At 43.7% G+C, this 24,090-nt stretch overlaps 1 protein-coding gene across 1 annotated transcript; it reads left to right on the plus strand.

The window, feature by feature from the left end:
- Nucleotides 1-5,635: 5,635 nt before the first annotated feature.
- LOC110500049 (phenylalanine-4-hydroxylase) lies at nucleotides 5,636-23,729 on the plus strand. The gene is made up of 13 exons (XM_021577165.2): nucleotides 5,636-5,853; nucleotides 7,059-7,175; nucleotides 12,486-12,669; nucleotides 13,862-13,950; nucleotides 14,536-14,603; nucleotides 15,059-15,255; nucleotides 15,354-15,489; nucleotides 15,761-15,830; nucleotides 17,562-17,618; nucleotides 17,728-17,823; nucleotides 22,026-22,159; nucleotides 22,304-22,419; nucleotides 22,854-23,729. Exons 1-13 carry the CDS (start codon nucleotides 5,794-5,796, stop codon nucleotides 22,895-22,897), a joined length of 1,368 nt encoding a protein of 455 aa, XP_021432840.2. The 5' UTR covers nucleotides 5,636-5,793; the 3' UTR covers nucleotides 22,898-23,729.
- Nucleotides 23,730-24,090: the final 361 nt, after the last annotated feature.

Here is a 24,090-nt window from a genome sequence, read left to right on the forward strand (position 1 = left end):
CTCCACCCCGAGCCCAGCTCCTCAGACTGTATAGATAGGTGCTGGAGGTGTGGTGGTGGCTGAGGTGGAGCGAGGTGGGGGTGAAGTGGGGTGTGCTGGGGTGGGATGAGGTGGAGAGGTGGGGGTGAAGTGGGGTGTGTTGGGGTACTCTCGCACCCTGAGTTCCAGGTGTGGTGGGTTAAGCACAGCGCTCTGAAGCCACTAAAGAGGACTCCATTGTACAGGCGCACACTTTCTTCGCCAGCGTTCTACATGCAGTAGCTGATCTCCATAATACCCCCCCCCCCCCCCCCCCCCCTCCGCCTCAAAACAAGTCAGGCCTCCGGCGAATCGCTGCACACCACCTTCAAGCCCCTGTATTGTTGCTGGATTATTCTGGAGTTGGAAAAAAGAAAGAGAGGAAGGGAGAGGGATGTCTGTACTTTATCTCCAGGGGAGACGGAGAGTAACGAATGAGCTTCGTTAGAGAAGTGAGTTACTGCGCCGAGGGCCCCACAAACACCTGCAAGGGGACAGGCACGCGCAGAGGCCAGGGCAAGGAGGTTCCATTGTTTATCTAACTGTGCTACCGGCCCTCTTCCAAAACTTCAGTATACCCCAACCTCATGTCAATCCCTCAATGTATTGTAGCCCCTACAACAATATTATACTGTCCATCACAATCCCTATCCACCCTTCAGTCCTCTAAAAATACTGTCCAGGACTAGTCCATCAGAATGTCCCCTGGGCCAAGATACCAACATTCTTTGAAAGGTTTAATAATTGTTACTGTTTGTGTATGTGTGTGTGCCTGTACATGCATCTGTGTAAAAATCAGATTTTCAAGAGGGGAGTTATGGAGTTTATGCTGATGTGTGTGTGTGTGTGTGTGTGTGTGGTTGAGAATACAGAGAGTGAAGTTGAGAGAGAGAGGCTGTATGATGAATATGGGGGCATTGTTCAGCCATGCTTACCTCCACGGGCAACCATCTGCTCCCTGTCAATGCGTCACCTGCTCGTCTGGGCCGTCTCCACGGAAACCGGGGGAGGGGGATTAGGAGAGGTTATGCCTTTGAAGGGAGGGGCCACAGCGACAGGCGAAGAGGAGGAGGTTGCCTGGGGAGACCAGAGGAAGGGTTACTCAGAGAATGGTGTCCTCTGGTGGAGGAAACTGTATGTCAGCACATCACAATGTTGAATACAGGTCGAAAAGTGTTCCTGGGCAGATCATGTGGTCAGGAAAAACTCTTGGCCCTATAAATAACCTCTGAGCTATTCTTGTGGAATGCTAATGCCAAAATGTAAACTCGCCGAGGTTTGTGTGGAGCTCATTTTAAGGCTTTCATTGACGTCATGCAACAGCCAGGAAAGCTGACCAATGTAGTGAACATGACTGTAGTGGCTGATTAGCTGCTGTGAAGTGATGTCCTGTCTGTGTGGGCAGCACAGTGAGACTGGTATATTGTGTGACAGAGAGCAGGAGGATGTCGGTCCATCACAGGGATCTAATTAAGGCACACAGGTACAAACGCTGTGCAGTCTGCCTATGATCACCACCATGTAAACACAGGCCTCAGCGTCGCTTGAAAGGCGTGTGTGGGAGTTCACAATGGACCTGATGAATGCATCAGCCAGCGGCTGGAGGCAGGAAGTATTGAAACCGTCAATGAACACAGGAGCAAACACCCCATCACCCCAACACCCCACCCCATCAGCTTCACTGGTAAGTTACCACGCATTATGTTACATTAATAGGTTCTCTCATTAACTTGGAATGAAATAACATGCTATTTAGCAGATGATGAACAATGAACGAACCAAAGAAACACAGTCTCCTGGCTGGGTCGTTCACCCACTCAGACAGACAAACTTTGAGACAAACAAACATGGGTGACCATTATACTTTCATGTCTCTGGTGATTTCATGGAGCTCAGATTGGAGGGATATTTCTGTAAATAATACTATGTACATAAAGGTAGAGATAGGATGGGTGGTGATACTGAGAGTTGTGTAGAACAAAGGGTCTGGGGGGAGTGAGAGAGGGGGGTCTGGCTTCACAGTGCACACACTCACTGCTGAGGAGGAGCAGCCTGCCACACATGGACGCTCACCTGGAGCCGTTCTCCTCAGACCCACAGAGAGAGAGAGGAACACAGCCCTGGGGGACAGGAGAAAGTCTGAGTGACAGGTGAAAGTGACCAAGTCATGGGGAGGAAACACTTATTGTGTTTGGTCAAGAGGGCAGAGAGCCGGAGCAGAGAGATAGGGCCTGCTCAGCCGCCCGCGTCCCTCCTAAAGACGAGATCGTCAGCCAGCCTCCACACCCAGGGGCCTTTAATGGACTGAGGGGTCGGTTTAACTCACTCTCTTTACCCCATCGTTTAACCCCCCCCCCCCACACACACACCCTTGGGTCACCAACTGCCAGGTTAGAGACATAACCAAACCCCTCTCCACCAGTACCCTTTTATGTTGTGGAAACAAACCCTAAGGCTAAAACGTATCTCATCAGTTAGGCCAGTTCTATTTGAGGTCAGTTCTACTTGGACTGGTGACAGACAGACTTCCTCTTTCAGTCTAAATAAAAATCTACACTTTTGAGATTATATCTGCCTCTCTTCCTGTGACTCCAACAACTTTCGATGGTATCATGGTAGTTTCCTAAATACAAACACTGCACTACTCCTAAAACTGACATTTCAGAATCAGATATTATATGAAGTCAGAGAGACAACTGAATGGTGTCCAGAAAACCCTGCACAAGTCCACCAGACACTTCAACCCAGATTCTACAGTAAAGTAGACCACGGTCTCCCATCACATGGAGTAGTTATTACTCTCTATCCACCGTTCTCCCAATGGGCCTACCGACATTGGGCCTGCGTCCTCTCTGTGCTGGCCTGGGTGAGATGTGCTGTGATCCTGGGAGAGTTGCTGTCAGGGCCACGTGTAGCAGGGAGGTGGCCGGGGGTGACTTTCCTGGGTGTAAAATTCAATTATGCAGCGGGTGAGCGTGTCTGAGCGTGTCTGTTGAGACGCGGTGGGCGCACGGCTGCCTGTTCCCAGCGTGCGGCGAGGGGGTTAAGTGCCACAGAAAGAGCTCCATTATCCGAGTGAGAACAGCCCATGTGGCTGGCCACACGGCCCCCATTCCCCTTTCACTCTCTTTACAACAGCCCTGCTGAAAGCCTCAAAGTTTAATTCTTTATCCCCCCCCTCCCCCCTTCAATCTCTCTCCCTCTCTCTCACTCAGTTCAAAAAGAGTTTTGCACAATGCCAGTGGAAACCCAGAGTAGATTCTTCAGCACCCCTGTGGACACTGGGCTGCGGCTGGGAGACAGTGCACATGTGGGCCCGATTCACAGGACTGCCGTCAATCAGGCCATAAATCAACGACATCTCTCGTGAAGACACAATTAAGCCTCACAACTCTATAATGCCCCCCCCTGTCATCTGTCTTGTCCCAACCCAGCTTCCTAGTCTAGTCTCTACAATCACACGGACTCTGCAGTTATTCAGACGGACACCACAACAACATAATTGAATCCGAGGTCTGTGTTGCATAATGATAGGGCAGATAATGCCTCACAAAAGGTCTAAGAAACTCACAACAGCTGGAATACATGTGGGAAACATTCAGGGAATGGGTCCTGAGACAGGCTAAATGTTCATTCCTCACTATTTTTCACATGAAGCACCCAAATGACAAAATGCCCCAGAACACATTTGGCCCAAGGAGTACTTAGTGAGAACAGATGCTCTGTGTGAGACAGAGAGAAGAGGACTGAGGCTCTTTGGAACAGGCCGTTGTCCGCACACACTCGGCCACTTCACATGAAGAACGAGCAATTGTCTCCATCACCGTTAATGACGCAGTGAGTCCCCGATCTGATGTACAGTGTGAAGAACACATTGAGGAAGCGGACAGGCACATTAATGAGGTTTAATGACACCGTTATTACAGCATTGACTATCTGTGCAGCTATGCAATGGAATCCAACAGCAGTCATTGGTATAGGAGACAAGTGTGTAGTCACTGATATACAGTGAGATGACATATGTGCAGTCTGAAGAAATGAATGCTCTTATACAGGAGGTCAAGTAGAGGTCAGACCCTCTCCTTGCATACATTTATCATCGTGTCACTATCCATAATGACCATGAGTGGGTTGGGTGTGTTCTCATTGTTAATACCACATTGTTGAATTGTGAGGAGTAGGCCTATTCTATCAAATGCTTGTTTGTGGTCTCTTTTAACAAGGAGAGGTAGATAGGCCTACCTTCTTTGTTGTAGAGGAGAATTCTGGGTATATTATTGATAGGCCTACCTTCATTGTTGTAGAGGAGAATTCTGGGTATATTATTGATAGGCCTACCTTCATTGTCGTAGAGGAGAATTCTGGGTATATTATTGATAGGCCTACCTTCATTGTCGTAGAGGCGAATTCTGGGTATATTATTGATAGGCCTACCTTCATTGTCGTAGAGGAGAATTCTGGGTATATTATTGATAGGCCTACCTTCATTGTTGTAGAGGAGAATTCTGGGTATATTATTGATAGGCCTATCTTCAATGTTGTAGAGGAGAATTCTGGGTATATTATTGATAGGCCTACCTTCATTGTTGTAGAGGAGAATTCTGGGTATATTATTGATAGGCCTATCTTCATTGTTGTAGAGGAGAATTATGGGTATATTATTGATAGGCCCACCTTCATTGTTGTAGAGGAGAATTCTGGGTATATTATTGATAGGCCCACCTTCATTGTTGTTGTAGAGGAGAATTCTGGGTACATTATTGATAGGCCTACATGTCTAGGCCTATTGCCTTACTGTGTTCGTTGAACACCAGCAGAAAGGATGGAGCTGTATGACAATTTATTTAAATAGCTGTTTTAACATTTTAAATTAGAGTCATGTGAAATGTAAAATACTTACGGCTTATTCACCAGTTGACAGGTATGTTGCCCTGGCACGTGACACAAAAAAATACAGTATTCCTATATGGCTTAGTCCTTCCTATAAGACACTCAGAATCAAACAGTTTTTATTTTGAAAAGTAATTTACAACTCTCCGTTTGTTTTTATAGAGGGACGTCATGTAGGCAGGCCGCTGAAGTGGCGCTGTATTGAACATCAGCTACAACCTGTTTTAACCGGTTGTTCGGCGCCACCTTGTGGCTTTTAGGAGCACCATCACACCACTGGATGCTGGTAAGAGGGGCCAAGCAAGCAAAACCGACCCCAAAACATTCATAACACAAAATACCTAAAAAAAAACTGCAACAAACTTTTGACCGATACAAGTTGCGTCGTTTACTGTCATAACGTAGCCTATATGAGTAGCAGCTACACAACTTTATTGATTTTAGGGTCATTATGGTGGTCTAATGTCCAATTATGAGCATGCGCCACAGTATAGGAATGCATTGACCATCCTCTTCATCAATATACCTAAGTCATATTCATCTGTTACATCGCAGGGAAGTCCTGTGGGTGGAGGCTTGGTTATGGTTACGAAACGTTGATTCTGAACATTTACTCAGCCACCTCTACCCCAGCGCTAGACAATAAGAACCAGGTGTGCCAATATAGCAAAGAACAAAATGTGCCAATATAGCAGTTTCATAACGTCATGGCTCCATAGGGCTATACTCATTCGCGTGACAGGGATACAAACCATAAGGGGGTGTGGTGTCAGGTGGGACAAGATGAATGGCTGAAGTTGAACTTGAGCTGCTCAAACAAATTCGACCAAAGCACACACATTCAGCATCGGTAGTTACATACCTGCGCAACGAGAAGACTGGAGGATGGACGCGGCATACAAAAATATTAACGGGGACTATCCCACACCGGACAATGGCAAAGAGGTAAGCAATATTAAACATAAAATATAGTGTAAACAATCATATTAAATGTTTAAGAACATACATTTATGAACTTGTTTTTCACTAATAATATAATGGTGATGACAATATGTTATAATGTTGAATGAGTAATATAAATTTATAAACGTATTGACTTATAATACTAGAATGATGATAACTGAGGGTTTTATGATTCTATTCATTTAATATAGCCATATCATTATTATTGTGCAGTAAATTCCATGTCACGAGATAGGGAAGGGAACAGGTATATTTGGCATTGGACAAACCCCCTTTAAAACGTGCTATTGTATAAAGTCACAGTGTCATTTGGTGAAACGGCTATTAGAATGGCAGCTATGTTGTTCATTGTCCAGCTACTGTATGTTGTTCACTGTGGATGGAATTTTCTAGTCGGCGGAATGGCAACACAGACTAGACTATTGTAAACATCTCATAGTCATTGTGAATCATGTTAAAAGGTCAGTGACTATGAATCCATGCAGGAATGTGTGTGATAAATATATGTATAGATGTTTTTAATCTGATCTCGAAAAGGGGTGCACAGTTTAACATCAGCTTTTGCTTGAGAGGTAATGATAAAATGTTTATTGTTTGTTAATTCATCACAATAATGGACTGTGGAGATTCTAAATGGATAGAATCCCAATAAACAGCGAAGTTCAAGGAATTGTGGACGTCGAGGTATTTGTGCTGAGTAGAGATAAATAGTCGATTTGGATGAGATGGTGTCAGGGGTCATTACTACAAAAGGTCAGAGGGGAAAGGTGTGAAAGCTTTGCGCTTTAAGAGGTAAGTCTTTTAGAATACGCAAAATAACCTGGGTTCTATAACCACAGCCCACACACAAACACCAAACATGATTTTTCATTGTGAGTGATACTTTCATTCATGGATTAAATTAACACAATCCTAATGATATAATGCATATTTGTTCAACTGTTTGATCTACCTGGATTCCAATCAGGTTTGTGGGTCAGATTGTGGAGGCTCAGTCATTAGGGAGTGGGCGACGTGTTTGCGGTTCGGCTAATCAGAGAGCGAAAGAGTGAGAGGGCATAAAGGAAGAGAAATAGCCGTGTAGTTGAGGTAATGCCAAGGGTCACCACGCCACGGAATGTGTGCAGTGGTAAGGTCCAGCCCCGGGGGTCATAAGTCAAATTGCTGTGAGTCTTGTCTGGTTGCAGAGGAAAGGCTCCATGTACCTGGAGGAAGAGACCAGTGCCAAGGCGGGGGTGCTGTCCTGCTTCTTCTCCCTGAAGGAGGAGGTTGGGGCGCTGGCCAAAGCCCTCAGGCTGTTTGAGGTAAATCACTCAACATAACCGTGAACATGAATGTACACAGTAAAAACAAACAATCTTACATGTGCAGTAATGTACTGTAGTCACACACATGCAAAGTAGTGTTCAATCTTTATTCTGAAATGCTCTGATGTGTTTGTCCAATGAGTCATGGGTCCAATGAGTCATGGGTCAAGGACAAATAAGAAGTAAAAAACCTGGAAAGCTAAAAAAAAAAGAAATTAAAAGCTGAAAGCAGTAATAGCTGAAAAAGCTGTGAAAGCAGTAATAGCTGTAAAAGCTGCAAAAGCTGTAAAAAGCTGAAATAGCTGAAATAGCTGTAAAAGCTGTAAAAAGCTGAAATAGCTGAAATAGCTGTAAAAGCTGTAAAAGCTGTAAAAAGCTGAAATAGCTGAAATAGCTGTAAAAGCTGTAAAAGCTGTAAAAGCTGAAAAAGCTGTAAAAGCTGAAAAAGCTGAAATAGCTGTAAAAGCTGTAAAAGCTGAAATAGCTGAAATAGCTGTAAAAGCTGGAATAGCTGTAAAAGCTGCAAAAGCTGTAAAAGCTGCAAAAGCTGTAAAAGCTTAAATAGCTGTAAAAGCTGAAATAGCTGTAAAAGCTGAAAAAGCTGAAATAGCTGTAAAAGCTGTAAAAGCTGAAATAGCTGAAATAGCTGTAAATGCTTAAATAGCTGTAAAAGCTGAAATAGCTGTAAAAGCTGTAAAAGCTGAAAAAGCTGTAAAAGCTGAAAAAGCTGTAAAAGCTAAAATAGCTGTAAAACCTGAAATAGCTTTATTATTATTGATTTAATCTGTATTTAACTTTAAAAGCTAGATGTTGAAATAGTTTCTGTAGGAGAGAAAGAGAGGTGAGTATGAGGCTGTTGTTCAGTACAAGCACAACAACAGGCTATAAGCAAACGATCAGGTGTTTTTATCCATGTCATACCATGCGTACCAAATATGAATAAAACAGATGGAAAAAGACTAATCCACAGTATCTTCAGAGAGTCAACTTCACAGCTGTGTCCTGGACCAGGAAAACGGCTTCGTCACTCCTTCAGGAGGACAGTTATTTTTTTACATTGGAGTCATTCAGCAGACACTCTAATCCAGAGCCTTTTACAGTAGCGAGGGAATAGATTTTCATACATGCTTTCATATTGGTTTCCTGTGGGAATCCAACCCACAACCCTGATGTTGCAAGCGCCATGCTCTACCAATGAGCTCCACGGGACCATTTATCACTAGCAACTTTAGGGAGGTAACGATCATGCCCATAAAAATCAGAGAGACTAAAAGATCAGACAGGTTTACTAGCTGCCATTTGTCAGTCCAGGGGACCAATTTAAAGAGACAGCCAGGGCTTCACACTGAGTTAGCCAGACCTTCCCTCGTTTCCCTTTTCTCCAGCCATGTAAGAATTTACAAGGTACGCAACCAAACACGCTTCATAAGACAGCATGTTTCCAGTTAGCTCCAGATGTTCGAGGTTACTGACCATCCTCCTGCATCCGGGTACCTGCCTCGGTAAAGAACCCGTGTCTGACTGAATACAGTACATAGCTCCCCCCAGTAGGAGTATATCCTACCCTAGAGCCTGCTGTATTTTAATGTGTACAGCTCTGTGTCCGATTGAAACAGGCTCTCTCATACATATAGACAAGTTGGTTAAATCTCTATGCAGGCTCCTGCAACAGAGGCCAAGGTCATGGAAAATAATGCTCCACCATTAGATGCTACCAGTAAATGCACTGTACGGTAACTACTGCACCCCTATGAAGTATGAATACTGGACATTTCCCTGGGGCAGAATTTACATGAACATTTAACTAGCCAAATGTTAGTGGAGAGTTTCCAGCAGGGTGTGAAGGAGTTGGAGGTACATAATGTATCATTCAAGTCCCAGGCTTTAGGTTGGTGCAGTAGGTTCCCTCTACCTCTGGGCAAAAAGTGTTTGTCAACATTGTTTCCTTGTTATTTCGGAATCAAAATGATACCATTGCACCATCATGGATGATGCTGTAGCTGTCTTAACACATACATATTGAACATTGCTGTGTCACTTTAACCCAAGACCTTTCAACCAGGGTTCAAGGTTTGGTCTATTTGAAATATTTTGAGTTTGTTGACTCAATCAAATATTAACCAAAATGTGGTTGTTGATCTGACGTCTTTGTCCAATGTGCTGGTTGCCCAATGTATTAGTAGCCAATGTTGTTAATGTAGGTTACTGAATTTAGAGTTGAGGGGATGTAAGCCTGACAGTGTAGATTTACGGCTCTATGGTAACTGTTAGTGTGATGACATATTTATCTTAGATATCAACGGGAGCAGCTGTGGACACAATCGTTCCAGGCCACTCTTTGATCCACAATGCAGGCTGAGGTTTCTGTTTTTGAAATAGTCAAACAGACTGGAAGACACCCATCCGACCCCAAAATGGTCACCAGTTATGGCTACTCCATTCATTTAACCATGTTGTGTTGTTGCCACCAGCAACAGTTGACCCTGTACCAAGGTGCATTGTTTTTTTTATTTTGTGTTGACTTAAACGACTGTGTACTTCGTAGCACCCAGTCAGGACTGTTCAGCAGCACATCCATTGTTTCACCTTCGACGATGAAGTGCTATCAAAGTTTAATGTCCTAGTGGTCAAAACAGAATTGGATTGTCTTGTGCCTCACTTGTAGGGGAGAGCGGGGTAAGTTGTGTCAAAGGGTTAGTTGAGCCACCCCTTGTTTCTAAGAAACCACACAATTAATCATCTGACCAAATATTTAGGAAGAGGTCATCATTTCATGGAGTCTTGTGAAGGAAGAAACCACATGGAAAAAGTGGCAAGTTAGGTCCAAAAAACTGAAAATAAATTAATTTAGTGTGCTATACGTTTCATGATGCTTGAATCGAAACCAAAGTAGATGGTTTTATACATCAGTTGGGGTCTCTATAAACTTCACACGAGGTTCTAAACCTAGCTTGAAAGTTCATCCTTGTAGCTATGTTGGCTAATTTAGACAAAATGTTTGCCTTGGAGTAAGTTGAGAAAATGGACATAGGATAAGTAGAGCCAATGGTTACCATTCTCCATACAAATGATTCAAGTTGGTCAGTTGTATGCATAATATGCCCGCAATAGGTCATGCATATGAACTCAAGATATTGCATTTGTATTGTTACAGAGCAGACATGCTCATGTCCCGTGTATACAAATGCAAAACAATCAGGGGTCTAGCTAGCCCCCTTGAGGTTCTTGAGAGAGCAGCCAACGGAGTGAGAGAGGGGAAGTCCATTCGATCAACAGCAATGGATGAAGAAAATAGACTGAATGACAATAGACTGAATGACAATAGACTGAATGACACTGAAGAGGTACATTGACAAGAAAAGAAAACTAACATGTTCCTTGTGAAAGAGAGGCTATGACAGAGTAGCAGAGGCACACGAGGTCTTATCTGATTGACATGGAGGCTGAGCTTGATAAACATATCAAGAATTTCGCAGAACAGTTTCATGGGCCTAATCGCCTCAAAAGAACTTGCCTACGAATTGGTACATGGAAACAACATCCCTGTCCCAGACAACTAGTCAAGAAATGGAAGGGTTAGTGATTTTGTACAGAGAGATCTATATCTGAAAGTAGGCATACATTTAAATATACAATATACCACATCCCCATTCCATGAATTAAACTTTGACCTTCCATTCCCATCACCCACTCACCCTGTCCCTATTTTCAACCTGCCCAGGGTAAGTTGTGCCAAGAGACCACTTTTTTTTTGTGTGGGGGGGGGGGGGGGGGGGGCAAGCCGTTTTCAGAACTGTTATGAATTCTGATTATTTCCAGGGACACACACCATCCTGAAATATATGTAGATATCTTTGTTAGAAAGAATACTATATTTCCCTTGATGTTGTGATGCTGAATGTAAATAACAGCTCAACTTACCCCACTCTCCCCTACAGATTAAAATAAAAATTCTTAATGCGTGTTTGTGGAGATGTGTGAGATCAATAAGTATCTTCCAATGTAAACATGAGAAGCTCCTCTGCACCTATGAGCTCTCATTCCCCAGATCCACCCCCTACTCCGCCCCCATCTCCCTGTAAAACCCAAAACCTATCCACCATCAGACCAAGTTTTAGTCCAATCACTTTCCAGCATCCACACCCTCCTTTTCTATAAAAACAGGTCACGTTACCCTGAAAACCATCAACATCAGTTGGCACCCCGCCCTGTAGAGCACCTCTCAGTCATCAGTGGGAAGACAGGATCATATGCATGGTTTAGGAATACAATGTTCCCATATGGCTTTATGTATGTGGAGTGAAACATCGAAGGCATCCAAGTAGAAACCATCATCATTTGAATGTGAGAAACTGAAAATGACAGCTCAAGTAGGAAGGACCGAATACAAAGGAATCTTTTACATTTGCTCCATATATCCATATTACCAGCTGCATAATCAGCATCATTCATACCCATGTACATTTACAGTATTCATTTGGAGTCAAGAAGTCCTCCTATGCAGTTCCAGTCCCCAGCTACATCTCACTAACTCCCTGTTTATCCCTCTGAAACACCAGCCCATGTGATGTGGGTTGGATGACATGTGAGGAGTTAATTCCTAGCATCAGTAAGCTTGTCATGACCGGACCAAGGCCTTAGCCCATACAGGGCACGGGAAGGATTAATGTCACTCACACGAGGCCTTGTGGTAGACATTCATTCCTCTTCAAAAGTCACCAGGAGCATAGCGACATCCCTAGGAAGTACACAAATCTACCCAAACGACCCATAGAGGCCCTGGGTCCACATTAACTGGGCGGGGGGCATATTTTGGAGCGTTGTTTTGTAACTAAATGCTGTTGGATGTTGAAACAACAGCAGATTCATATTGTTGTTGTGCAAGCCCTTTCAAATGCTACCACAGCTCACGTCCTGGCTCTAGTCGGTTCTATAACATCCAGCCCACAGTTAATTATCTGGGTGATTGTTTAGTGGTGTACTGTTCTGTCCTAAGGGCATGGTCGACTCCACAAAGCCTGTCAAATGACCACTGTTTGGATGTGCACTTGGCGCCCTCTAGTGGTATGCTAAGTCCACACACAGTATTTCCAGTGCTGGATCGTCATGAGTTGAATCACAGGTTTTTAAACTAGTTTTTCAAAGATGTAACCTAACTTTTAAATAATGCTTTTAAAGTAAATATACAAAACAAAATAACCAAAGAAATAAAGTGATTTACAAGATCTAATAGCAGGAATGAACCACCCAGCTATCACACAGAATTTACAGAGCTACATGGCTTCTCCTCTGTCTCTGACTCAACAGGAGAAGGGCATCAACCTGATGCACATCGAGTCTCGCCCGTCGCGACTGAACAACCAGGAGTTTGAGTTCTTCATCAGCGTGGACACCAGCTACTCCAAGTCCCTGGACGAGGTCATCGACGGCCTGCGCACCGAGATCAGTGGCCACGTGCACGAGCTCTCACGCAACAAACAGAAGGACACAGGTGTGTGTATCAGGATTGGGGTTAATTCCAACTCTCGGCAACGCTTTTTCATTAGGAATATTTGGAATACAGAATAACTTTTTGAATTGACTAGAGTTGAAATGGAATTCATCCTAATCCTGGTGTGAATGAGTGTATGTATATGGAAAGATATTATCAATCTAGATATGCATATAACATATTAGAAACCATGACTGAAAGTTTTAAAAACCATGACTGATTAAAATCATGACTATTAAATCATTATTTTAAGTGTACTTAACAATAATTATATGATGATATATTTGTGTCTAGGAGGGAGAAGGGGGAAGTAGATAAAGCCTGTGTGTGTGTGTCACATGATCTGAACTTTGGGTGGCGCTTTAGCAGGCCACCAGCCAGACTGTCTAATGAGGTGATGAGCGTCGCCGCGGAGACGGATGGCCTGTCCCTCACATCCAGCCTCCTTTATTAGTTGTTTCCACAATGACATTAGTTTAGTTACTGGGCACCAACTGGCCTGGCTGCAAACAGAGGAGCCCAGTGTCACCGACTGTCACAGAACAGACTGACTCTATCACAGACCCAGAGGAGGGAAACCCGAACAGGGTCATCGCTCATCCCGGACAGATAGACAGGGCCACCACCAAACCCCCTCTGCCTAGCCCTATCGTCTACTGGACAGGGCGACAGGTTAATGTGTGATTGGTGGATATTAGAGATATTTATGGTCTGAGATGGAGACAGGCGGTTTTGAGAGGAGTTTGGTGGAGTCCCATTGTTCTCCTAGCCTCAGGCTGGACCACACGGCCTCGATTTAGATTAATGGTCGACGTCCAGTACTTCTAACTGTCATAAATGAGCCAATGGGTGACCTCCTCTGGTGCTCTGTTCACTGTCAACATGGTTACTGGATAGTGTTCTATCCCAATACAAAGCACCCTGCAGGCAAATCCCCCACAAAGCCATCCACATCAATATTAATTTGGGCTTCACTTGTTTCAATCAATTTACATTTTGGAACTGGACATTGAACACAAGGCAGATATACTACAGACAATTGTAAATATGACTAAATTGTAGTTTTCTACATCTCAAGAAGTTATGAAACCACTGTTTCGACTGGTTTTACTCTGGTCTGTTTTGGCCATGTATATATCTATTTGTCACATTCACCTGAACTGGGTAATGAGGAGATTCCCCCGTCCCACAGTTCCATGGTTCCCCAATGACATCCAGGACTTGGATCGCTTTGCCAACCAGATTCTGAGCTACGGATCTGAGCTGGATTCTGATCACCCTGTAAGGATCAACCATTTATTACTGTCTGTTTACATCCTACACACTGTGTACTGGGTGTCTGCTTTGTATTGTATGTGTATCTGCATTGTTGGGAAGGGCCTGTAAGTTAACATTTCACTGTTAGGTCACACTTGTTATACGAAGCGTGTGACAATTACTATTTCATTTGATTTGTGTGTGTGTGCGTGTACATACGTAGGTACATGTGTGTGTGCATGTGCACCCACACGTGTGTTTTATGAAAGACTCAAATCGTGATGAGTCCCCACTCTGCTATCTATTCTAATGGAAACTCTCTAGGGCCCCAAATTGATGTCATTGCTTTAATTGAGCCCCTATAATTATAGATAATTGCTCCCTTTTGCCACCGCCTTTAAAGTGAAATGTATTCCTCATGAGCAGCATACATTCTACAAAGGCCTCATTTGAATATGTGTTTCCAGCCAGGGCTCTCAGCAGAGTGGGAGAGTATGATGCTGTCAAAGAGTCCAAGTAGTCCTAGCTGAGGATTTACACACTATATACAGGGCCAGGCAGTGATCATAAATGAGATCTAACATTGATTACTTCTGTCGTTCACTCCAGGGCTTCACAGACCCAGTGTACAGAACCAGGAGGAAGGAGTTTGCCGACATTGCCTACAGCTACAGACAGTAACTATCCATCCATCCAGACTAGAATACTTTTTCTCTTGGGCTCTAGAACTTTTTCTCTTGGGTTCTAGCTTCTAGAACCTACTAGAAGTGATCTATGTCCCTCTCCTCCAGCCTCATTTCAGTCCCCGCTTGGCCTTTTATTGAAAATGACCACAAACAAAAAGGGACAAATTACAGAGGGGGCAGTGGTGGATTTGAAGCCTCTAGCTTTGTTCGCATAATTGAGACTTCATTATTCCTAGGAACTACAAAGAGCGCCAGCCCCAATGAAAACGCCCTCACAGGAAGCTCACATTTACATAGCAGTGGGACCTTGGTAGAATAATGAAGTGAATCCACTCACTGATCCCCCCCATCCATCCTCCCTCACCAAATAGGGACTGTGTGTCTGTGTATAGAATAACATATTACACACAAGTGTGTTTTAACAACAGTGTGTCTCTCTGTTTCAGTGGCCAGGTCATTCCCAAGGTGGAGTACACAGCAGAGGAGAAGGCCACATGGAGCACAGTGTTCAATGAGCTGAAGACTCTGTACCCCACGCACGCCTGCCGCGAGCACAACCGTGTGTTCCCCCTGCTGGAGCAGTACTGCGGCTATAGGCAGGACAACATCCCCCAGCTGGAGGACATCTCACGCTACCTGCAGTGTAAAGACAACCGATCGTGCCCAAGTGCCCCACTTCCTCTGCTTCTATCAGCGTCCCACATACACTGACATGGTACCCTCCCCTCCTCTCTGTTTTAGCGTGCACAGGTTTTCGGCTGCGCCCAGTGGCTGGCCTGCTCTCCTCTCGGGATTTCCTGGCTGGTCTGGCCTTCCGAGTCTTCCACTCTACACAGTACATCCGGCACCAATCCAAGCCCATGTACACACCTGAGCCGTAAGTGTCACCCTCATCATTTTAAGGGGGAAAAACATCAAAAACATAACATTGCCATGGTATGTTTTATGGACCGTCTGATTTTCATAATTTTCGCCTGTTTCCACACATATAGAATCGGTTGGTACTCGGTTTGCAAATTACGGCACCCTGTTAAGTATTTTCGGCCGGCAAACGCCACTGTTGTGTCCGTGCCTTTATATAGGTATCACACCCCACCTTGGGACCAGTTGAATATGTTCTACAGTCATTGACTTACATCTCTCCACAGGGATATCTGCCATGAACTCCTGGGCCATGTTCCTCTGTTTGCTGACCCCACCTTTGCCCAATTCTCACAGGTAAAGAACACAAGAGGACATTAACTTTCTTTAACCCCTGCTGGTATCATAACTTCAGAGAACTTATCGTTGGCGTGAAAAAGGGCACCACTTTAAAGATCAGCTTCAAACACAGTCATGCTAGTCATAATGTTGAAGAGGATTGAGGAGAATGCCATGCAACTGTACTGCATGTGTCAGTTTTTCTCTAATATTGGTTTTACTCCTGTAGAACGCTTTCATCTGTGTTACAGCACAATATCCTGAAGCAGATACAGTTGAAGTCAGAAGTTTACATACACTTAGGTTGGAGTCATTAAAACTCGTTTTTCAACCACTCCACACATTTCTTGTAAACAAACTATAGTTTTTGCAAGTCTGTTAGGACATCTACTTTGTGCATGACACAAGTAGTTTTTCCAACAATTGTTTACAGACAGATTATTTCACTGTATCACAATTCCAGTGGGTCAGAAGTTTACATACACTCAAATGACTGTGCCTTTAAATAAATAGCTTGGAAAATTCCAGAAAATGATGTCATGGCTTTAGAAGCTTCTGGTAGGCTAATTGACATCATTTGAGTCAATTGGAGGTGTACCTGTGGATGTATTTCAAGGCCTACCTTCAAACTCAGTGCCTCTTTGCTTGACATCATAGGAAAATCAAAAGAAATCAGCCAAGACCTCAGAAAAGAAATGGTGGACCTCCACAATTCTGGTTCATCCTTGGGAGCAAAAGCATCTTTATCCACAGTAAAACGAGTCCTATATTGACATAACCTTAAAGGCCGCTCAGCAAGGAAGAAGTCACTGCTCCAAAACCGCCATAAAAAAAGCCAGACTATGGTTTGCAACTGCACATGAGAACAAAAATCGTACTTTTTGGAGAAATGTCATCTGGTCTGATGAAACAAAAATAGAACTGTTTGGCCATAATGACCATCGTTATGTTTGAAGGAAAAAGGGGGAGGCTTGCAAGTCGAAGAACACCATCCCAACCATGAAGCACGGGGGTGGCAGCATCATGTTGTGGGGGTGCTTTGCTGCAGGAGGGACTGGTGCACTTCACAAAATAGATGGCATCATGAGGAAGGATAATTATGTGGATATATTGAAGCAACATCTCAAGACATCAGTCAGGAAGTTAAAGCTTGGTCGCAAATGGGTCTTCCAAATGGACAATGACCCCAAGCATACTTCCAAAGTTGTGGCAAAATGGCTTAAGGGCAACAATGTCAAGGTATTGGAGTGGCCATAACAAAGCCCTGACCTCAATCCTATAGACAATTTGTGGGTAGAACTGAAAAAGCGTATGCAAGCAAGTAGGCCTGCAAATCTGACTCAGTTACACCAGCTCTGTCAGTAGAAATGGGCCAAAATTCACCCAACTTATTGTGGGAAGCGTATGGAAGGCTACCTGAAACATTTGACCCAAGTTAAACAATTTAAAGGCAATGGTACCAAATACTAATTGAGTGTATGTAAAGTTCTGACACACTGGGAATGTGATGAAAGAAATAAAAGCTGAAATAAATAACTATTGCTACTAATATACTACTATTATACTGACATTTCACATTCTTATAATAAGGTGGTGATTCTAACTGACCTAAGACAGGGAATTTTTACTAGGATTAAATGTCAGGAATTGTGTAACTGAGTTTAAAATGTATTTGGCTAAGGTGTATGTAAACTTCCGACTTCAACTGTATGGACAATAACATGATTTATTTGACGCCATTCTGAACAGGAAATCGGTCTGGCTTCCCTGGGTGCCCCCGACGAGTACATTGAGAGGCTTGCTACTGTAAGTATCTCGGACGGCTGTAGTTGATGTTGTGAGACGACTCCTGATACCAGAGGAAGGCAAAACAATATTGAATGTGTGATGAGCCCTTGTGTCTGCCTGTCCACAGGTCTATTGGTTCACAGTGGAGTTTGGCCTCTGCAAGCAGGGATCTGAGATCAAGGCCTATGGAGCTGGCCTTCTCTCATCATTTGGAGAGCTGCAGGTATTTACATTACATTTACACCTTCCAGAGCGACTTACAATGACAAATAGATGCTAGAAGCAGCCATAGTGGTCACATGTTGGGCATCTTCACAACAGAACAATTCTGGCGCCGACAGAGATGGCCGCCTCGCTTCGCGTTCCTAGGAAACTATCTAGTATTTTGTTTTTTTACGTGTTATTTCTTACCTTGGGACCCCAGGTAATCTTAGGTTTTATTACATACAGTCGGGAGGAACTATAGGATATAAGAGCAACGTCAACTCACCATCATTACGACCAGGAATACGACTTTCCCGAAGCAGATCCTCAGTTTTGCCCACCACCCAGGACAATGGATCGGATCCCAGCCGGCGAACCAAAGCAACGACGCCGTAAAAGGGGCAGACGAAGCAGTCTTCTGGTCAGGCTCCGGAGACCGGCACATCGCGCACTGCTCCCGAGCATACTACTCACCAATGTCCAGTCTCTTGACAACAAGGTAGATGAAATCCGAGCAAGGGTAGCATTCCAGAGAGACATAAGAGACTAACGTTCTTTGCTTCACGGAAACATGGATCACTCGAGACACGCTATCGGAGTCGGTACATCCAGCTGGTTTCTTCATGCATCGCGCTGACAGAAACAAGCATCTTTCTGGTAAGAAGAAGGGCGGGGGGTATGTCTTATGATTAACGAGACGTGGTGTGATCATAACAACATTCTGTTCACCTGACTTAGAATTCCTCACAATCAAATGTCGACCGCATTATCTACCAAGAGAATTCTCTTCGATTATAATCACAGCCGTATATATTCCCCCCCAAGCAGACACATCGATGGCCCTGAACAAACTTCATTTGACTCTATGTAAACTGGAAACCACATATCCTGAGGCTGCATTCATTGTAGCTGGGGATTAGAACAAGACTAATCTGAAAACAAGACTCCCTAAATTCTATCAGCATATCGATTGTGCAACCAGGGCTGGTAAAACCCTGGATCATTGTTATTCTAACTTCCGCAACGCATATAAGACCCTCCCCCGCCCTCCTTTCGGAAAAGCTGACCACGACTCCATTTTGTTGCTTCCAGCCTATAGACAGAAACTAAAATAGGAAGCTCCCGCACTGAGGTCTGTTCAACGCTGGTCCGGCCAATCTGATTCCATGCTTCAAGATTGCTTCGATCACGTGGACTGGGATATGTTCCGCATTGCGTCAAACAACAACATTGACGAATATGCTGATTCTGTGAGCAAGTTTATTAGCAAGTGCATCGGCGATGTCGTACCCACAGCAACTATTAAAATATTCCCAAACCAGAAACAGTAGATTGATGGCAGCATTTGCGCGAAACTGAAAGCGCAAACCACTGCTTTTAGTCAGGGCAAGGTGACCGGAAACATGACCGAATACAAACAGTGTAGCTATTCCCTCTGCAAGGCAATCAAACAAGCTAAGCGTCAGTAGAGACAAAGTAGAGTCGCAATTCAACGGCTCAGACACAAGAGATATGTGGCAGGGTCTACAGTCAATCACGGATTACAAAACGAAAACCAGCCCAGTCGCGGACCAGGATGTCTTGCTCCCAGACAGACTAAAAAACTTCTTTACTCGCTTTGAGGACAATACAGTGCCACTGACACGGCCCACTACCAAAACCTGCGGACTCTTCTTCACTTCAGACGACGTGAGTAAAATATTTAAACGTGTTAACCCTCGCAAGGCTGCAGGCCCAGACGACATCCCCAGCAGCATCCTCAGAGCATGCGCAGACCAGCTGGCTGGTGTGTGTACGGACATGTCCAATCAATCCTTATCCCAGTCTGCTGTTCCCACATGCTTCAAGAGGGACACCATTGTTCCTGTTCTCAAGAAAGCTAAGGTAACTGAGCTAAACGACTACCGCCCCGTAGCACTCACTTCCGTCATCATGAAGTGTTTTGAGAGACTAGTCAAGGACCATTTCACCTCCACCCTACCTGACACCCTAGACCCACTCCAATTTGCTTACCGCCCCAATAGGTCAACAGACGATGCAATCGCAACCACACTGCACACTGCCCTAACCCATCTGGACAAGAGGAATACCTTTGTGAGAATGCAGTTCATCGACTACAGCTCAGCATTTAACACCACAGTACCCTCCAAACTCGTCATCAAGCTCGAGATCCTGGGTCTCGACCCCGCCCTGTGCAACGGGGTACTGGACTTCCTGACGGGCCGCCCCCAGGTGGTGAAGGTAGGTAACAACATCTCCACCCCGCTGATCCTCAACACTGGGGCCCCACAAGGGTGCGTTCTGAGACCTCTCCTGTACTGCCTGTTCACCCACAACTGCGTGGCAATGCACGCCTCCAACTCAATCATCAAGTTAGCAGATGACACTACAGTGGTAGGCTTGATTACCAACAACGACGAGACGGCCTACAGGGAGGAGGTGAGGGCCCTCTGAATGTGGTGTCAGGAAAATAACCCCACACTCAACGTCAACAAAACAAAGGAGATGATTGTGGACTTCAGGAAACAGCAGAGGGTGCACCCCCCTATCCACATTGACGGGACAGTAGTGGAGAAGGTAGTAAGTTAAGTTCCTTGGCGTACACATCACGGACAAACTGAATTGATCCACCCACACAGACAGCGTGGTGAAGAAGGCGCAGAGGCGCCTCTTCAACCTCAGTAGGCTGAAGAAATTTGGCTTGTCACCAAAAGCACACAAACTTTACAGATGCACAATCGAGAGCATCCTGTCGGGCTATATTACCGCCTGGTACGGCAACTGCTCCACCCACAACTGTAAGGCTCTCCAAAGGGTAATGAGGTCTGCACAACACATCACCGAGGGCAAACTACCTGCCCTCCAGGACACCTACACCACCCGATGTCACAGGAAGGCCATAAGGATCAACAACCACCTGAGCCACTGCCTGTTCACCCCGCTATCATCCAGAAGGCGAGGTCAGTACAGGTGCATCAAAGCAGGGACCGAGAGACTGAAAAACAGCTTCAATCTCAAGGCCATCAGACTGTTAAACAGCCACCACTAACAGTGAGTGGCTACTGCCAACACACTGACTCAACTCCAGCCACTTTAATAATGTAAAAATTTATGAAAAATGTATCACTAGCCACTTTAAACATTGCCACTTCATATAATGTTTACATACCCTACATTACTCATCTCATATGTATATACTGTACCCGATACCACCATCTACTGCATCTTGCCTATGCCATTCTGTACCATCACTCATATTTTTATGTACATATTCTTCATTCCTTTACACTTGTGTGTGTATAAGGTAGTTGTTGTGAAATTGTGAGGTTAGATTACTCGTTGGTTATTACTGCATTGTTGGAACTAGAAGCACAAACATTTCGCTACACTCACATTAACATCTGCTAACCATGTGTATGTGACAAATAAAATTTGATTTGGTTGCCATTTAGCCATGTGGCTATTTTTGCGAGGGTGTCTTTCATGGCCTGTTTTTATGCCCACGTACGCAGGCCTCCTTTCTGCAGTTCTAATATAAACAAATCCCTATGAGGTAGCCCAGTGGGCTGTCAGTCAGCAGCATCGCATTAGTCAAATTGAAGACTGTTCTCAGGGCAGACCTGGTTGTAGCTAGATATGTCAGGGACAGTTCTAATCTTAACCTAATTCTCCAAACCTGCCAGGTAAGTTCTCCTAACCTGCTACGAAAAGTAACTTCCACTAGTCAAAACCGTCAGACCTGCCCTGATACCAATCTTGGTTTCCACTAATGCGATACAGCTGTCAATCAGTTTGTTAGTGGTCCACCCAGGGCTCAGGCTAAATGTGTCACTGGGGGAAACTGGTGAGGAGTGGGTTAGTGGTTCACTGGAGAAGTAGGGGGCAGAGACCGAATTCATATCTTAAGTCACCAGTTACATCAGATATTGTCATCAGAGGATGAGCAGTTAGCTGAGTCATATCACAGCAGGATGCCATTCACACTGCACTTCCTGTTTACTGCTACCTAGGCGCACAGAATGTCATTGAGGAATTGCACAATGCTAGTGGTCCGTGACCTCAAAACACCAAATGAGGACTTGTAACCTGGATTCTGCTCATTGTAGATTGATTCATGACAGTGGTGCATCTCCCATGACAGTGGTGCATCTCCCATAAGTGGGGATTAGAGTTGGAGTCAAACTCTGGAATAACATTTGACTGTTTTTAATTGTTTTACAGTACTCTTTGACAGACAAGCCCAAGATTCAACCATTTGACCCTGCAAAGACCAGCCTCCAGAAGTACCCAATCACTGAGTTCCAACCCGTTTACTTTGTTGCAGAGAGCTTTGATGACGCCAAAGAGAGAGTCAGGTAATATTTAACATCTGTACAATATTAAACGTTTATTATGTCACATTCATTCACTGTAATTGCTTCGGAACTCTGGATCTTTATATCGTAATATATACGTTTACATTTTCAATTGAAAGTCCTATGTTATGACTCTTTATACAGGAAATTTGCCGACACCATCCCCAGGCCTTTCTCAGTGCGCTACAACGCGTACACCCAAAGCATTGAAGTCTTGGATAACACCCAGCAGCTGAGAAACCTGGCTGACAACATCAGTGGTGTGTGACATTTCTATGGAGTCCTCATAAAACTAACTTCTCAATAACCCCTTATGCAAATACCAACATCAAGTACTATTGGAAATGGATTCAAATGAGATTTTCTACCAATTGTCATTTATATACACTGTGTGGAGTATATGCTATTTAGCGTACAATTTTATTCAAAGCGGCTTACAGTCATGCAGGCATACATTTTACATAAGGGTGGTCCTGGGAATCAAACCCAGTACTCTGGCATTGCAAGCACCATGATCTACCAACTGAGCTATAGAAGACCACACTAGGATTTATTTTTGTCTTGCCTTTTACAAATTGAAAACAGTTTAATGCAATACAATATCGGTATGAATGCCCAACTCCTACTGGAATTTAATGTTTCTTAATCTTCCACAGATTAACTACCTAATGTTATCATGTTGCTTTTATTTTAGGGGAAATTGGGATCTTGTGCAATGCCCTGCGGAAGATGGAGTAAGGAGACCACTTTGGAGACATCCTTCAATACTGACGTGCGCAATGATAGAATCTCAATGCATTTCATCAATCTTGTAGATTTCCATTATACTCTTTGTATTTATAATCTGTGTGCTTGTCCATTATAAAATCTAATGCATTCTGCTTCATCTTTATATAAATTATTCATAAATACCTACTGCATCCCAGACACTAGTCATTTTAAGTACATTTTCATTTTAGTCGTCAATATTAGAGGAGCACTCGCTCAATGAATCACACAGACATACTACTAGCCAATGAAAATGCACATCGAAATTAGTCACTCATTGTAAATATGAAGTTACATAAAACAAGTATTAACTTTAAATGAATTATTCGATAAGTGAGTGAGTTTTTCGTTAGATTTTTGTTAACACCAACAAGGAGAAGTATTATTTTATCATACCCTTTTCAGTATGTTCTAGAAATCCAACACCGCCACTACAGTATTGATAGGTTAACCGATGTCATTTTCTGTAACCAGCTGAGAGGGATAACATTGGAAGAGTGCTGTTCCAGAACTATTAGCTCAGGCTTTGAAGACGATCTAATTCGCACTTGAGTATTCTATCTATATTGGTTAAATCGCAAATAACAAAAATACATCCTTGCATTATGCTAGAAATAGCTAGGCCTATATAACACAATAAGGAAATGCAATGTGTATGTCCAGCATGTTAGAGAATGTGTTTGATTATATCCTGAATTCGGATTAATCCAAATGATCGACTGTTTTTCCATTCCTTACTATCACGTGTTTGTATAATATGCATGAAAATGTGTTATTAACTTGCCAAATAAATGTATGCTTATTTCAGATCAATTCTCAAAATAATTGTGTTTTATTATTATTATTAGGCTATAATTGATTGTGAGGACATATTTTGTATTAGTCTGTCAAAGTGCGTTTCAGCACCTTGGAGAGCATCCCAAGTCAGGGGGAAATAAATGTCCTGTTGCACCTGTTACAATTCAATGTAAAGAAAAATATATAGCCTAGAATAAATGTAAGTAAAACTCAATATTCATAATCTTATTTTGTAGGCTACAAAACGTTTTTCTCTCTCAATATATTAGGCCTATATGTGCTTTCATAAACTGTGTTTTATTCCATTAAAAGGTGATTGATTGGCTGTTATGACGCATAACACCTAAAAGTGAGACGTGTGCATT

Source organism: Oncorhynchus mykiss, chromosome 21, assembly GCF_013265735.2.
Source record: "Oncorhynchus mykiss isolate Arlee chromosome 21, USDA_OmykA_1.1, whole genome shotgun sequence".
Taxonomy (NCBI): domain Eukaryota; kingdom Metazoa; phylum Chordata; class Actinopteri; order Salmoniformes; family Salmonidae; genus Oncorhynchus; species Oncorhynchus mykiss.

Excerpts from the sequence above, each read along its gene's own strand:
- LOC110500049 (XM_021577165.2), top strand. The coding sequence starts at position 5,794 with ATGGACGCGGCATACAAAAATATTAACGGGGACTATCCCACACCGGAC. Across the intron at positions 15,256-15,353 it reads CATCTCACGCTACCTGCAGT|CGTGCACAGGTTTTCGGCTG; the intron begins GTAAAGACAACC and ends TCTCTGTTTTAG. Across the intron at positions 15,831-17,561 it reads CCTTTGCCCAATTCTCACAG|GAAATCGGTCTGGCTTCCCT; the intron begins GTAAAGAACACA and ends CATTCTGAACAG.